This window comes from Lampetra planeri, chromosome 2 (genome assembly GCF_965212315.1).
Source record: "Lampetra planeri chromosome 2, kcLamPlan1.2.h2, whole genome shotgun sequence".
NCBI lineage: Eukaryota > Metazoa > Chordata > Hyperoartia > Petromyzontiformes > Petromyzontidae > Lampetra > Lampetra planeri.
In genome coordinates, this window is record NC_136108.1 from 12,618,872 (window position 1) to 12,636,226 (window position 17,355).

The following is a 17,355-nucleotide window of genomic DNA, read 5'->3' on the forward strand; positions in this document are numbered from 1 at the left end:
GAGGGGAGGGTAGGGAGGGGCTGGGTGGGGAGGGTGGGGAGAGGCTGGGTGGGGGGTGGGGAGGGAGGGGCTGGGTGGGGAGGGTGGGGAGGGAGAGGCTGGGTGTGGAGGGTGGGGGGTGGGAGGGGAGGGGCTGGGTGGGGAGGGGCTGGGTGGGGAGGGGCTGGTCACCCCGTGGTGCTTGTGCCCGCCCTCACAGTCGGGCATATTTGCGGAATACACCACGCCGCCGTTGATCCTGGCCATTGACCGAGGAACCCAACGTTCCTACCAGCTCCCTCTGCAGGAATGTGTTACCTGCCCTATTTGTTTTATATGATGTTTGTGTTATACAATGGACAGCAACCCATCGCTCGCTTTCTCTCGGTTTGGCGAAGTATTTGGTTCAAGGATGACGTGGAGGTCGTAATTTGTTTTAGCTGTCAAGCACTCGAGGCGTGAAGCAATTGAGAACATTGCAATATTGGGTTTGACCAATTATCCTCCGGGTTATATTTTTAGACCCTTTTTTGGTTTTTAGATTTTTCTCATTATAAGCGTAGACTAAACCGTGCCAAACGTCACATTTACGACCCTTCTCGAACATAAAAAGAATGTACATTAGTAAGCCACTCGGCCACTACCATAATTATATTCGCATACAGCCACGAACGACAAACTAGTGGATGCAGAGAATACCAGGAATCTCGTGCACTATAGAGGGAAAGCATGTTGGCAGGTGTAATGGGTTGGATAAGTGTGCAGGATGGAGGAGAGCAGGCGACCCACCCAAGCGCTGGATTGGCAGCCAGGGGTGACCGGCCAAAGGGAAGACCAAACCCAGTGTTCTGGTGATGCGACTGTCATAGCGGTCCTTGAAAGACATGTTGACTGTGACAAGCACGCATACAGCCAGATACTGTGGCTTTACGAAGGGCGTTGTAGTGTCGACTTTGCAACAACGTGGTAGTCTAGCAACGGCAAGGACGTGATTGACAAGAATGATATCATCATTAGACCTCCTTTGCCAGTACCAAAATATAATTATAGGGTTTTCCCCCCTTTTTTCTGGCAACAAAACTGAAAATTCATTACTGTGATAGTACATTGTCTTTGAGCTGTACGCCTTTTGGCGTCCTCTGGTCGAGCACCAATTGGGTCGAGGCTCAAAAGAAAGCCGTCCCTTGGTGTGGACCAATCAATTTCAAGGACAATGCATATATTATCAGTGATTTTTTTTGTTTGCATTTGACTGCAAGTATTGTGGTTAATACAGACATGCATCCTTGTAAAAAGGTTTCAGTTTTGTTGCCAGAAAAAATGGGAAAAACCCTTTTATTATAAGAATATCTTTACTCGCAGCATTTTAAGAGGTCGGGCTTTTATTTTTAAAGTGAGACACCAAACATACACACGTTATGTATATATACAGTATTCACCGACTTAAACAGTACTTCACACAATTCGTGAATTGTGGCTTTTAAGAGCATCAATGTGGTTTGAAGTGTTGACTGCCCTTCTTACATTTGCAAGAAAATATGCGTGTGTAGGTAGCCCATCGGATATGGAAATTTTGAGTTTCCACAAGTTGTGTGGTCGTGGGCAGCAGTTTGAAACTCACAGAAACGGAGCCTGTGGTTTTCCACGCAAACTGTAGCAACCTTCTCTCAGTTACGCTTTCCCACATTTAGGTGCAGTGTTTGGGTTATTGCACCTTTTTGGTTAATCAACATGCTAGACAGCGCAATAGGTTTTGACTACTTAACAAGCCGTACCTTGTTTTATCGTGATTGATGTGTTAAATATCACGTGGTGAACTAGTAAAGCTATGTTTAACGTAATATTGCATTCATTTTACAATTCTATGTTAATCAGCTCGTCGATGCCCTCCATAAGCCTTTGTTGTCATGGAAGATTGGTATCTATATTTCACCATGCGGATCAGGGGTGTATAAAATTATGAAAATATGTACAAATGGAATGAGTGTGTAATGCCATATATAGGAAGTACATGTATTTTACCAAATGAATGTTACGTTTTCGGTAACTGTTTTCAGAATCAATTACGGGTTTTGAAAGTCGAGAACCGGTAGTCATTTACAGTGGAATTTTTTGTTATATATGTTGAACTTCTTTCGCACCATACGTAGCCAACCGCGCTACTCAGAGGTGCGAACTGATTGGCACTGCGAACATACAATCGGAACGGGCGGCCTCGGGCATTGCGTGGTTTATTCACCCTTCTCCGTTAAAGATGTCAAGGTGCAAACCCTGCAATTGCTTGCTCACTCACACAAGTCCTGGCAGAAAAGGGGCTTCCACTAGACAGAGCTCTAGAGGGTATTTGGCGCACTGTTCCATACCGACTAGAGCGGGAGGATTTAAGAATGTTGGCCAGTTTCAATTGCCGCACACCAGGAGTTGAAGCAGCGTTCTCTGGATTGCAAGTCTGGTGTGCCTTTGTACCACCCAGTTAAACAGACAAACGTGTCGTTAGTTGCTAGACATATCTATATGTGCAGAAAACTGGTAACTGGTACTTAACATGTTTTTCTGGTAGTGCAAGAAAATTACGACGTTTAATATTCCTAACTATGACAGTGAATGGTGTGTCACTCTTTTATTGAAATAGGCAAGACAAAATAACAAAACATATCAGTCACACGATGTAAGTACAGCACAAGATACTCTGAATTTCTCAATATACTGCAAGTACAAACTTGTAGAGGGAGTAGTCGCTTACACTACACATTATGAATGTGATCATTATACAACCACAAAATAAACACAAGGGCTGCAGAATTTATTTAAATCCAAAACAGATGGAGAAATAACAATCTTTAAGTGAATTAGGAGCACCAGATTTTTCCTAATCATTGTGAATGTAGCAGAGATCAGTTACCCTCAGGTAAAATCCCATAAGCTTGGCTCCAATTGTTTATTCTAGATAAATCTGACCAGTTTTTAAAACCGAATTAAGCACTTATAGGTGCTCTAAATTGATATGTATATGAAAAACGCCACACAATATGCAAAACAAACTATGACAGATACATTACAGTTGTAATAAACTAGTGAAGGTTGTATACAATTCATTAGCCTTACACACATGATTCTGTGCATTACAACGTACGAATGAAAGTTATGTTCTTAGGGAAGCTCTCGCTTTATCCAGTATGTCTTTTCGCATCTTCGGATAGTCTGGATGAGCTCCCAGTACCTAAAGATACAAATAGAGTGGTTTACTAGAAATAGGGTTTTACAAATGACATTCACACAAAATAAAACCATTTTAAGAACATGAAAATGAAGTGCACGGTGGCATAATCATGTTTTCACAACTTTCAGTCATAGAGCAAAGTCAAGCAGGTTAAAAAGGGATTCTCAATAATGACATTGTCACTCACCTTGTGGCAAATATCAATTGCATCCACATACCGCTTTCCTTTGAGGTAGTTAAAAGCAAGCTTGTAACCTGTTAATAGAAAATGAAATTCATCTCCATCATGATTTTTGAAAGCATATGGCATGTATAAAAGAAATGAAATGTAATGACATCTTCTATAAATCAACTCACCAATGGTGGGGTTGGATTGACTGGTATATTTCCATGCCAGCTCATAGTTTAAAGCTGCATCTTTGTAGGATTGTTCCTTTTCCATGATGAAGCCCATGTACTCATACGCTTTGCTACAGGACTGAAGGAATTAAAAAAAGTAAATGGCTGAATTAAAATCAACATGTAAAGTAAATGTGACAGAGCAAGTTTAGATAAGTAATTTTATTCATGAATATTTTGGAGAGATTTCCATATTTTGTAATGTATGCCCATTCACTTTTTTGCATTTCAAACTTCAACACAACACTATCAAAAGAAGATTACCATCACTGACATTGAGATGACACCTTTCACCGGTGTACCTTGACATGCCTATTGAGCGTATAAGGGTATCACAACTTCTGCTGGCCTCGTATAATGGTACCTCTTACACACCTTGTTGTGTTGCAGACAGCGACGCAGAAGCTCTCCAGCTATGTCGTATTTGCTGGCCTGGATGTAGATGTCTGCAAGGAGGAGCCAGCTGCGCTCAAACTCCTCCGCTTCCTCAGGATTCCAGGTCATCTTCCCCACACGCTTGAGGTGATTGCGAGCGCGCGGCGTCTGCTTGAGGATCATGAATGCCGTGGCCATGCCCAGCAGTGCAGGTACGTGCTCCTTCTGTGGGCAAAATACAAAGCACCGTTGCAACCTTTTCAGCAACTTTATCAAACAACCGTTAATGAGAAGAGTACAGAGAGAGAGCTAGGGCTTGGGTTATGTAATAGTATTGGACGTATACATGATAGGGCACCAGAGCCAAACAATAGGCATGTAACTCGGTGATTGAAATATATTGTTACGCTTATGATACGCATATTAAATCACGTGTGCGAAAATTGATAAAAAAATTGAATTATATGCAAATTTAGCTAAAGTTACACGTAGGTTAATGAAGTCAATTATACAAACTTGAACGAAATTAGAGGAAACAATATAAACCAATACTAAACAGAAAATATTTTTGAATAAAATTGCAACCTCATGGTAACAATTAACCAAACTGATGGGCCAGTGACTCATCATTAACCACCGAAATTGAACAGGTAAGACATGAAAATGTATATTTCCACAATTGGGACCTGGACATACAAACGGTAAACAGATGAACCGTTTACCCAGTATTTGTGTGTTCCCTCTATCCAGGTCACAATGTACCTCTGTGCTTGCTATGTCAGTGAAGGCGTTGAGGGCCTTCTCCACACTGGCCTTCTGCCGCGTGGCCATGAGGCAGTGGTTCTCTAAGATGCGCACTCGCAGTGCATCCTGGGTACTCCGGGGACGCAGCTCCTGTAGCAGCTTCTCCGCCGTGCGCACCGCCATCTGCTCCGACTCCTGCCGTTCCCGTTGTGATGAACTGTAGCAAACCATTGCAATAATAAAATATAGGAGCGACATTTAACATGATCTGTCATCTTAGATCCATTTCATTTCCTAAAATAGTACAGTGCAGAACACCACTGTGAAGCTGATGTAACTACTTAAACTACTCTATACGATATAAGGCAATGTTAATCATGTTGGTCACAATGTTTTTCTAGTTGGAGCTTGGACGCCATGTCCAATGTAGTCCTTTAAGAGTGTTTTCTTTGTATTTCACAAATGATTTTATCACTCACCTCACATTTCCATCAAGGTTTTCAAACACCTCCCCTCCAACAATATCATTGTCTGGGTTCAGGCAGATCTCAATCATGTTGTAGATGGCTTTCTGCCCCCAGTCACTGTCCTTGCGAGCTTTGTTGAAATGTTTCAGAGCGTCATTGGGTTCTCCAGTGTACCTGCACATACACATTTTGAACAATGTGTTATCCTTACTATTTTCATGAATCCTGCATTTGAAGGAACACATTTCAGCATTAAAACTACAATTAAGTATTACGTGGAAACAGGCCTACCAGAGATACAATCCTTTGCAGTAATTGTAACCAGGGTCCAGGGGTCTCTGGCTGCCATTCTTCTCTGCTAGCATCAGAAACCTGGGTGCCTCCCCCGGTGTCCCAGCTCTTCTCAGCAGTTCAATCATTCGTGCCAGAGCACCAAAATTCTCTGTTGTTTTCCATATGAACATAAAAAACATGAGACTCTTAACCAAAAGTGCAAAATAAGGCAGACTATGAAATTAAAAGTGACATTTCATGAGTGCACTACAGCCAACAGAAATCAAACAAACCTGGTTTTCGCTCAATAAGCTGCTGGAAATGGAAGATGGCCTGCTCATAGTCATGTTTCCTGAATAGAAGATCGGCCATCATCTGCAACATTACATTCGTGTAATAGAATAAATAATCGGTTAAAGTATTTATAATTGCAATATAACTTAATGTATGGTGAGGCAGTGTTTACCAAACATGTGGGTCATAAAATTCCGAGTGTAACTGTGCTCCAATATACCTTCTTGGTGCCCTATCCAGGACATTGCAATCTATAACAATACGGTGCAGAGATCATAGTTAAGAGTGCCTCCCAGGAAAATCAACGGGTTTGTTTGAGGAATAAAAAAAAACTTACCATTGTGGCATCATCATTATCTACATCATTCCTCAAGATGGTGGCACATTGCTGCTGGCAAACATCCAGATTGTCCTGAGCCATGTATATCCGAGCCAGTTCCAGTATAACCTGCAACAAAAACATCGTAAAATAGTAAGACAGTAGTTCCTCTGTTAACAGTGACATCTGTTAACGATTTTTCGGTTAACGTTTCGCCTCCCATAGGACCCCATGGTTTCAACTAACGTTACTATTTTGATTAATGGTATGTTTACATTTTGCACGCAGGCGCCAATTTCAGCAAATCCGAGCGATCGTGAGTGGGCTGAGCATGCCTTAGCCAATCAGCAACGCCCATTTATGAGCGTTTACACCTCGACTGGCTTTGTTTACATTACGATTTCTGTTTTGGCAGTGTGAACAACTATCTTGCAGACTCAGTGATTTTTTATGTATTTTTCAATTCGATTAACAGTTATTTCGGTTAACAGTAGTTTTGTGCAACGGATTAAAAACGTTAACCGAGGGACTACTGGAAGTACATTTATATTGCACGCACAACCTATTGAAATGTTTCAGGTAACTCAGCATTGGTCTGCAAGTGGGCATCAGTCTGCCAGTAGGTGGATATGATTGCTATGTGTAACCCTAAATGAGTAATTTGTGGGTCATTTTTTTAAGGTTGGCAAATTTGGACCATGCCGCTGGAACACAATGGTCTACTCTTTTAGAATTAAATTATGGAATCCTAAACATCCACTGTAAATGCAGACAGCACATTTTTTACAGTTAATACACTCGTGGTATTAACCAGGGTGGCCTGCTGGAGTAGAACCACAATATTCTACAAACAGCAAACGTGTCACCACTGGGCCATGTGACTGCCCTGATAGAGCACAAGAACCAGGGAACTTCTGAAGGAGTACGTCATACACAGCTTGGCTATTTTACAGCACCCAGGTACATTTACAACAATGGCAAAACAGTGAAAAGTATTGAATCCTGTAAAGACTAACTTGATATAAAATGCAAACATGATGAAGTGATTTGTCCCAGGCACCTAAGAGTCAGGCAGTACCTTACTGTCATTCTCACAGTAGACCAGAGCCTCCCGGTAGAATTTAGCAGCCTTGTCATGCTCGCGCTGATCGATGGCTTGTTCAGCAAGTTGGGAACATATTTGAGCCGCTAGCTGCTTCTGCGCTGGCACGAGGTCTGGTTGCTCCACCTGCACACGCTTGAGGATACGTGCCTGCACCTCTCGGGCCTGCATACACAGACAGGCCAATGCACACAATTGAGCAACCACTCTTTACTGAAGCTGCCAACCTCTTGCATGCATTTGGTAAATACTAGGATTGCCGCAATATGGCAAAATTACGATATAGCATACAAAATATTAGTGATAATCATCTTGTCTGTTTTGCTAAATATAATTATATCATGATAATTGTTGATCGACATTTTGTTGGTAAATATTTTACTTTCTAGCTAAATATGAGGAAAAAACAAACTCATTAACTTAAGCTGTTAATAAATAGCTACTATCCACTAAATTAATGCTTTGTAAAATGTTTTCCAGTGTAATTCAATACACGCCGATTATATGACGTAATTTTCACTGGTAATTTAATAATAGTTTTTTTAATATAACTAACAGCATGTGTGTAATAAGCAGAGGTGGGACAAAGTCATTGTTATGCAAGTCCAAGTCGAGTCGCAAGTCATCAAATTCATGACTCGAGTCTGACTCGAGTCCAAGTCACATGACTCGAGTCCACATCTCATAGGTGGGACAAAGTCATTGTTATGCAAGTCCAAGTCGAGTCGCAAGTCATCAAATTCATGACTCGAGTCTGACTCGAGTCCAAGTCACATGACTCGAGTCCACACCTCTGGTAATAAGCATTCCAGATTGTAGTAATTATAAACAACTTAGACTTGTGTTAGGAAACTGCATTCAAAGGAATCTTTATTAATATTAGAATTACAGCAAAGCACAAAAATAATCGAATAAAAATGTTTCCCTCATTGGAAAGTCATGGAGAAATGATATGTGGATAATCGTTATATTGCAATATTTTACATCCTATTTTATCTTGAAAATATATATCACGGCAACCCAAGTAAATACTATTTTTCTGAGCAGAGCCTGTATTGTTTTCAACCTGCGGGGACTGTACTATTCTGTGGTAGCGAAGCGGGAGCTGAGTTCTCGAACAAAGCTCTCGGTTTACAGGTCGATCTTCATACCCACCCTGACCTATGGTCAAGAGCTTTTGGTGATGACTGAAAACATGAAATCGCGGGTACAAGGGTCCGAAATGAGGTTTCTCCACAGGGTTGCCGGATTCACTCTCCGTGATTGGGTGGGGAGTTTGGTAATCCGGGAGAGCCTCAGAGTCGAGCCGCTGCTCCTCCAGATCGAGAGGAACGAGTTGAGGTGGTTTGGGCACCTGGTAAGGATGCTCCCTAGGAGACTCTCCCTGGAACTCTACCGGGAATGTCCCACTGGGCGAAGACCCCGGGGCCGGCCCAGGATACGCTGGCGGGACTATGTCGCTCGGCTGGACTGGGAACGCCTAGGAATTCCCCAGGAAGAGCTGGAGTCTGTCACCAGGGAAAGGAGGTGTGGACCGCCCTACTCAACATGCTGACGCCACGACCCTCACCAGGAAGCGGATTAAGAAACAAACGAATTTTTAAACTAAGCTGCAACTGTATTTTAGGCTACAAGCAATATGGATTTAATAGATGTTATGTTCTTACCTTGGTTAATGCTAGCACAGCATCATCAGTCTTTCCCGTCTTACTGTGGACTTTGGCCAGCTGAACCAGATACTTGGTGTCTTCCATTAATGTCTGTAGGTCATTAACTGAAGCCAAAAACACAACAGTTATTTAACTAAAAAACGAACCGATTACGATTTATGCACACCACATTATTTGTTACTGTCACACAATACTAATGTATACATTGACAATATTCCAACTTTAAGGCATTGCCATCATGTCATATTATTCTGCATGAAAGCCAGCATGGCTATGTTAATGTATAATATGGACTGGTGTTAATTTATGTCTGTATATGATACAGGAAGACCATTTACCAGGATAAAAAAATTAAAATTTATAAAAGTAAACACAGCTAACGTGCTGTGACGGTTCCACCTGAAGACGGAAGCTTGTGTTGCCTCCGAAACGTCGTGATTTTTATTTTTTATTTTATTTTTATTTTACTTTTATTATATTGAATTTTTTTACCTACGTGACTTTACCGAAAAAACCTAAGAATATGAATCCTTGCAGTCACGAAAGCTTCAAATCTAGAATTTACCAGGATGGTGATCCAGTGCCTGCCTCAGAACCTTTTCCGCCTTGTCATACTGACGCAACATAAGCAGCAGTTCGGCCAGGTCATAGCGCAATAGGTTCTGCTGCCCACTCTTCAGTGCTGCCTCGTAGTAGCTGATGGCCTGGACATTCCACGTTAAAATATATTTTTAGTTCAAGCATCAACTTCCATCACGTGTACATGTATTTTAATTTGGAACTTTTGTCATGCAGTTTTACGACTGTGGCCTTTGTGACTTTAAACATTTGTGAGTCAACGTAAGCTCATTGTCAAAGATTGCAGTAAGCGGTGAAATGCTGACGCACCTTGCCATAGTTGTGAGTGCGAACGAGGGCTTGACCAATTTTACTGGCCAGAACTCCATCACGAGGGTTCTTCTTCATGGCCTGCTCATACACGTCAATCGCCTTCTCTGGCTGGTGATACCACACATGAGATGAAGCATAGTTACAAAAAAATATGAACCATTGACACATTTAATAGTATAGATGCACAGAGCTCTCCACACATACAATTACCTCTTGAATGTTCATGTAGGCATCACCCAAAAGAATGAAAGTATGAGGGCCTGGTAGCTTTTCCACCAGCTCCCTAGCAATGAGACCACACATCATGTTCATCAGCATGTGTAGCTTCTCAATGGTTAAAACATGGCAACACAGGGTTGTCCTATAATGTAATTCCCCTCTTGGTTATGGCTAAAACAGGTCTTGGCATATAAAAATGTATGACATGTTTCACATTAAGCACTACATCAATGCCTCTTTAGCTAGACAAAGACTTGGATTTGGTGTTTGTTGCCCAAAGGCTGTGCTGAATCAGTCCCTCCAGCAAAAATGGAAGCAGAAGGCAATGATTGTGACATTGCACTTGTCCTTCTACTGCCTCAATTAAAACTGCATCGATCTCATGCAGTTTAAGCTAGTAGCTGAGAGTTTGAGGGCAAAATATGCGCAAACGTTGTTATGCCAACTTGATATCCATAGCATGCTGGGATTCTCGTTATGTTTTTAAATGTAATTTGCAAAATCGCATTTTGATACCAAAAAAAATCAACCTTATTGTTTGTAAACAACAAGCAGGCATCATACCGATAGCAGGCAGCATAGAGATTCTTGTCCTTGCGGTGGTGCAGGTAAACATGGGCCATCTTCTCCTTGGCTTGTATGTAGTATGGCTGCTCTGGTGAGATGCCGCGTAGAACGCTGAGCGTGCTTTCGACGTCACCACGGCCGAGTGCCAGCTCCGCATTGGAGATGACCACACGCACCTCCTCCGGTGTCCCAGAAAACTCGTTAATGGCATCCTGCATCACCTTTGCAGCTTCGTGCTGAGCAAAGTGCACAACACGGTAGTTAAAAAAAGAGTGAGCGATAGGTTCATCAATTGCACACCATAGCGCACTTTGATGTGTAGTAATATTCAATCATAGCCACTCTTAACACAGTCGAAAAAATCTGCAGGAATAGGTCATTATTTTCTATTTTTTTCCCAGGATAAACATATCATCTAGAATTAGGCCAACACTAACTGCATAGCATATTAAAGTCCTTTATAACAGCTAATTACAAACTTGAGTTACGCAGTGGGCAACCACTGAAATACCTGATGAGGAATGACAGCTATTTATGATTGTCACACACGGTACCTGTTCCCCGTTCAGGCGGAGAGCATCTGCGAGCTCGAGAAACACCGATACTCGATCCGTCGTGTTGATGTCTGGGACTTTCCCTTTAGATTTCATGGCCCCAGATCGCTGCTTCATGCCAGGCAAACTCATGGCCAACTTTAGCGTTCGGAGAGCCTCAGGTACATCACCTGTCTCCTTCAACACTCTGGCTTTGATCAAGTGGTATAGAGGATGATCTCGTATCTGAGAAGACCAAAATTGTATTAGTTGCCAGTCCAGTTCATAACTCTTGGAGAACATGTAGAGAGAAAAATCATTCTAGCAAAACATTGAAGGATATATAGTTAAAATGAAATTCCAAGCAGACCTCAAAGCTATGGCTGAGGGCCAGCTCCAGGGACTGTGAGCTCTGCTTATAGTTTTTCTGTGACAGGTAAATCTGAGCCATAAGCAGGTGAGCATCCGAGTAAGAGGGGCTCTTTTCTAAGCAATGCTGTAGACTTCCTTGTGCTGCATCAATGTCTCCTAAACACAACACAAACGACACATTACAATCCAATTTTATTAACGAGGTATACTCTGTTCCAAACCAATGTCTTTCAAGTATTTAAAGGTAGTGCATTGTATACTGTTCAAGCCCTGATACTCGTGGTCAAAGGACAATTATCTCAATTAAAATATGTCTGAACCTGAGCCCCATTAAGCGTAGAGGAATGAATACCTGAGATGTACTTTGTTCGAGCCATTAGGTAGAGTCCCTCCATCACTCCTGGAGCAACCTTTACTATTGTTTCCAATAAGGTAACACATTGCTTCAGCACAGGAGGTAGGGCCTGTCCAGGTGCCCCAGGCTGCAACACAGTAATCCACCACATTACCAATTGATACATATATAAGTAATATGTACTCACAAAATAACTAGCCCTAAGAAAGCCTCACTGACCAAGGCAAATTTTCATTTGGGCTGTAATTTTAATACAATTATTTTTATTAATTGAACTATATGTTGCATACATCTATGGTTTCATAACCACAAAACGATGGAAGGTAGCAGCTGCAAGAATATTTGTATTACCTGTGTAGGGCAGAACGTCAGGTACTCCTTGACAATTTCTAATATAAAGTCAGGATTAAGCTTTTGAAAGTACAGCATTCCTAGTGGAATTCCAGTGAGGGCCACAAAGTGGGTGTCCACAGCATCATCCAGGAGAGCAAGTGTTTCATCAAGGCCCTTTTGCCTCCTCACAGCAAGTACTGCTCGCAGGTAGGAGAGCTCCTGTCAAAAGAGCAATGACTCAACATTCAAGAAAGGATCTCTCCTACAAATATATATTTATAATACTCAAGACAAGATCAAAACACTTTTCAAAAGCAGACGTTGTATTCCATGACATAATATTGCAATGCTTTGATTTTGATTTGATAGAAATGCTTACACCCGATTTTCCAATGCTCTCTTGTATTTCTTTAAGGAGTTCCAGTTGTTGTTCAGCATCATCAAGACGGCCCTCAAAAAGCTGGCACTTGATAATACCTACAAATAAAATAAGCAGTGAGTACTCGTGAATGCAAGAAAGACATTTTTTCAAAATTGAAATGCACAGCAAGATAACATACCCATCAGAGCTGTGATACTAGTTTCATCCAGGCTCATCCCATGCCTGTAATGCTTCATTGCCTCCTGAAAATTCCTCTGCATTACAAGTTGGTTTCCAAGCTCTATGGCAATTTCTGCATCATGAGGGGTTATATGAAATGCTCTTTCAACCAGCGCATATGTCTGCTGTAAAACAAGCTTGTTCCGTCCACTCTGAAAAAAAAATCAATATCAATGATTATAATTTGTTAAAAGAGAACAAGAGGAAATTGTACATATCCACCAAAAAGAGTAGACTCACCACTCTGCTGAAGACCAGAGCCAAGCGGTGACATAGGCCAGGATTGCTGGGCTCAAATCGATCCAAAGCATTTATTAAGTCACCAATTCTTGCCGCAGCCTACAGATAGAATGAAAACAAATTAAGGAAATGTTATATACTGTATTTGAATTTACATTACAATGCATTACATTAAATAATGTTGCATTTCACAACACGTTTTATTAGGTATATGTTAATTACCATGTGGTTTTGTGGTTCAAATTACACTTACCACTGTAGAATCTCCTTCCCTGCAGAGGGCGTGTAGAATCTGCATCTGGAGGGCTTCAAGTGAATGACTGTCTTTCTGCAAAATCCTTTAAATATAGTGAAACGAAAGTGTGAACTGTGCAATAATTACACTGAAGAATGCACAATGATATGTTTAAAACATTAACATTTACAATACCTCTGGCCAGTCTCCAGTGTCTGCTCCCAGTCTTGCAGGGCCAGTTGCAACCTCATCTTCTCTACCAGGGCTGGCAGGAAGCTAGGAAAAGCCACTATGGCTTGGTTTATGACCTCCAAAGCACCAGAGTAGTTGTGCTTCAATTCAAAGTATTTTGCCTTAAAAAAAAAAACGTTGTAGAAAATCAGAGCCAATGATTAATGTTACACGTTAAATACTGGCGCGTTAACTGTTTAACATGAGTGTAATGCACAGACCCACCTTTCCCATCAGAGCAAATGCATCTTTGCCTTGCTGCAGTCCTTCATCTATGTATTTTATGGATTTCTTCATAAAAACATCCTTTCCACAAGTCAGGTCAATCCATCCCTTCAGTATTAAGCCCTGTAGCAAAATAATGGCTTTTAATACTGTATAATGATGTACAAAGTATCTCAATGTTCAAACAAATCAAAGTATTGTTTATTTATAAACTTCACGTGGCTCACCTTCTTGGCATCGCTGGATATTTTGATCATTCGATCGATGTATTCTCTGGCTTTTTCATGGCGACCAATGAGCCAGAGAAACAACGCGCCGAAATAAAGAGATTTCTCTCCGGCAGTCTTGCGGTCCTCTTTTAACTTTGCCTCCAGTTCTTGTACTGCTTCACGGTCTGCCATTAACAGCCATGTGACATGTCATAAAAATGCTCATCGTTTAAGTGCACGTCACAAGATATCTCATTAATGTGTTTGTTCATAATGTACAAATTACTCTACATTTTGCAGTTCTTACCGACTGTGGAGCTTTTCTTGTGGGCATAAATGAGGGCAATAATGGAGCAAAGTGACACATCCTGTTTGGTTTTGCTTGCTTCAAGTTCCCTAATTGCCTCTGGAATACGTTCTGCAGTGATAATAGACAAGAAAACAATGGTCTATAAAAAACAATTACCACGTCCATATTCTTGCAAATAAATGTAGGAAAATGTATTTGGTTAATATAGTTCAGTATAATAACATACTACATAATGTAGACCTATCTGTTATATACTGCATATCTCCACAATTATTGTGGCATTGATCAGTCAGGTATTTCTGGAATGCAGTGTATTCTCAATGCAGAAAATAAACATTGTAACATTTTATGGCGATACAAATTCAGGACAAATTTAACCTCTGGTTTTATAAGAACAAAATATATACTCATAAGAATGCAATGTTTACTTCATACATCTGTCTCTTACATTAAAACAAATCAATAACCCATTGGCCCACTGGCCTACTGGCCTTTTGGGAGTGCATAATTTTAGGAGCAATGATTCAGTTCAAGCAAACTCCGGACTGGTATCTACAACGAATGGTATCTACATCAGCAGAGTCAAGCTTGCTTGAATCAATGCTGGTGAACGACCAGCATATGTAGTAACCCAGTTAGCAAGTCCCACCACTCATGAATATTCGAAATTAAGTCCACACAGCACCTTCCATGAGCATTCCAAGTGCGCGGAAAAAGGTAAACACGGGGTCCGCTCCGTACTTCTTGATGGCCTCGCCTGCTGCGGTCTGCACATGTCGGGCCAAACGCTCCCGGCAGTAGTGGCTCAGCAGCGCCTGTAATGATACGTGGCCCCAATGGGACCCGTGAGAGCTGGAAGTGCCACCGTTTAGAACTTTGGGTCGCATCTTCCTTTAAGTGAGGGGTGGGGAACATTTTCCTTCGCGAGGGCTGAAATGGGATTGCAATTATGTGGACCACCCAAATATGTGGGCCACATATTTACACTTACATCTCAATTCTAAAGCTAGAAAGTGTTGCTACATCAACATTATTCTCCTCTAGTACCTAATTAGTGCGGCCAAGATGCTTGCACGATTGAATACGATTGTTTATCAAAGAGAGCCTGAGTAAACATGACTATCTTTATAGGGAGGCTCCTACCAAGTTTTCGCATTATGCGGCAACGGTTCGGAATCTGAATATGTATTTAAACAGGAGCAATCCGATGAGCTATAAAGCTCTTTTGCACAGATATCCTGTAGAGGCGGGTCAGAACGTTACTACAAAACAATAAAAACACGATAGGTTACCACGTATAGTCCAAATTCATAAAATTTGCGGCTATATATTTATTACACATTTTGCCAAAGTCGGTCGATGACGTTTCGACATTAAATGAACGCGTGACAAATATAAATTTGCGGGCAGTTTTGAAGATTGGAAGTGGAAATTTTGAAAGAAAGCCACGCGGTCCGCATGACGCGTCATCCCGTCGCCCTGGCGACCGTAACCAAGGGAGACAGCGGCCTCCCAGCAGCGGCAGCAAGGGGCGCGTGGCCGAATCAAAACGCCAAACCGCGGCGCCTGCTAACTTCCGCGCAATATGAAGGCGCACCCGCTCATCAGTCGTGGCGCGCGTGTGTGCTCCCCCACCCCTACCCACCACCACCACCACCCTCGCCATCGCAAATATCAAAAAACCTCGGGCCCGCTCTCTCTTTCTCCTCACCACGGCGTTCTCATCCTCGTCCGCCATCGCGCGCCTTCAACCGACGTGACGTCACTTCCCTAGCGTCGACTGTCGCCACGGCAACGGCCGCCCCCCCCACCTCCGCGTCGACGTCGGGCATTAGCCCCGCCCCGCAAACGACGTCACGAGAATCCACTGCTCCGCGATGACGTCACAGAGGTCCTGGTTCGACGTCGTTTCTCTGCGGGTCTAAAAACAAAAACCACTGCCGGCCGTGCAGAAGGTTGTCGTCCTTCTTTGGCGCAGGGCGATCGGTTTCAAAGGCGATGCATATATAATCACAGCATGTTTGTTTGCACGTTGTGCCACGAGTAATATTTAGCTGTCTTTTCTAGGATTTTCTGTTTGCACATAGTCACTTTAAGATGTTTTCTTGTTCATGTTTTAGTTTTTTGTTTGTTGCGGTTGCACCCGATTCAAGAGCCGAATGGCTCACAGGGCTATACCTAATAAATGAACTTGGACGATTAATATGTGTGGTTAATGTAAGTGGTTAATGTAGACTTGGTGCCCTGTGGCACGAGGTGTCTATTTGGTGTTTTAACATCTTCACGCCTCCTGTGTTATTTTCAAAAAGGGTAAAGCCGATTCTAATTTCATAATTTTGATACTGCGGGAAAAAAAGTCAGATAGCCACGTTTCGACCACGCCCATTGGCCTATTGAGCTATCATTTGTGCTCTTAGTTCTTTCGGTAAAGTCACGTAGGTAAAAAATGAAATTAAAATTAATAAAAACAATTAAATTGTTTTTTGTTTTTATTTTCGGTAAAGTCACCTACGAAAGAACTAAGAGTATGAATCCTTGCAGTCACGAAAGCTTCAAACTATCATTTGTGGCCAGGTCGCTTCTGAAAAGGAAGCTAATAGCTGTGGGATTTACCTGGCAAGATGAAAGTAGTTTGATTTGTATTTTTTAAAAGTTATTTACCTTTCCTATACTTTGCACTCCTAAGGTTTTTTGTATTGTTGTTATAACGTTCTGACCTGTCCCTGCTGGTTAATTCCATAAATACAGATTCTGATTTTGTTGGAAACTGATGGTCCGTGATTTCTTCCCACACGCACACGTCTCCACCACCGAAGAATAGCTGATTCCATAATCGATTCCAATTCCAGAATATATTCCGTTTCCGAATATTTCTTAAAAAGCCATTCCCTGTGAAAAACAAGAAACTATTCCGAAATTTGACGTACGCGGAATCAGGAACCGATTCCTCTGGGATCGACTCCCCATCCCGATCGTCACGGCCGCACGTGGCGCTCTGCTGGGTTTGGTGATGAGTCCCCCAAAAAAACCGAAACCCTTCCGCGGTGGTCCATCCCCGTATCACTGCTGCTTGGGACCACGATGCAGTTGTTTCGGAACTGCTGATTGTTGTTGCACGACGCACGGTGCTTTTCACACGTTTTTTGTGTAGCGTTTTAAAAAAAAAATTGGCCTGCGCTATTGGAAAACAGT

The 17,355-nt window shown here is 42.0% G+C and overlaps 1 protein-coding gene across 2 annotated transcripts; it reads right to left on the reverse strand.

Annotated features, from left to right (window-relative positions):
* Positions 1-2,584: 2,584 nt before the first annotated feature.
* Positions 2,585-15,944, reverse strand: TTC21B (tetratricopeptide repeat domain 21B). Of its 2 annotated transcripts, none has more exons than XM_078607705.1 (29): positions 15,875-15,944; positions 14,905-14,978; positions 14,161-14,271; positions 13,872-14,038; positions 13,645-13,767; positions 13,384-13,541; positions 13,207-13,291; positions 12,954-13,052; positions 12,673-12,865; positions 12,492-12,589; positions 12,131-12,331; positions 11,777-11,906; positions 11,423-11,580; positions 11,074-11,298; positions 10,517-10,755; positions 9,944-10,016; positions 9,731-9,841; positions 9,408-9,546; positions 8,840-8,946; positions 7,149-7,337; positions 6,089-6,199; positions 5,751-5,832; positions 5,476-5,626; positions 5,197-5,358; positions 4,736-4,934; positions 3,974-4,198; positions 3,557-3,677; positions 3,387-3,454; positions 2,585-3,199 (listed from the first exon to the last, which is right to left on the reverse strand). In XM_078607705.1, exons 2-29 carry the CDS (start codon positions 14,936-14,938, stop codon positions 3,122-3,124), a joined length of 3,837 nt encoding a protein of 1,278 aa, XP_078463831.1. In that variant the 5' UTR covers positions 14,939-14,978; positions 15,875-15,944; the 3' UTR covers positions 2,585-3,121. The 2 variants fall into 2 exon arrangements, with proteins under 2 accessions (XP_078463831.1, XP_078463823.1); XM_078607697.1 differs by having other exon boundaries at positions 14,849-14,978.
* Between the last annotated feature and the right edge of the window lie 1,411 nt (positions 15,945-17,355).

Coding starts and splice junctions, on each gene's coding strand:
- TTC21B (XM_078607697.1), bottom strand. CDS start 15,901: ATGGCGGACGAGGATGAGAACGCCGTG. Junction 5,359..5,475: donor TGCAAAGGATTGTATCTCTG/GTAGGCCTGTTT, acceptor GTGTATGTGCAG/GTACACTGGAGAACCCAATG. Junction 3,200..3,386: donor CAATTGATATTTGCCACAAG/GTGAGTGACAAT, acceptor TTGTATCTTTAG/GTACTGGGAGCTCATCCAGA.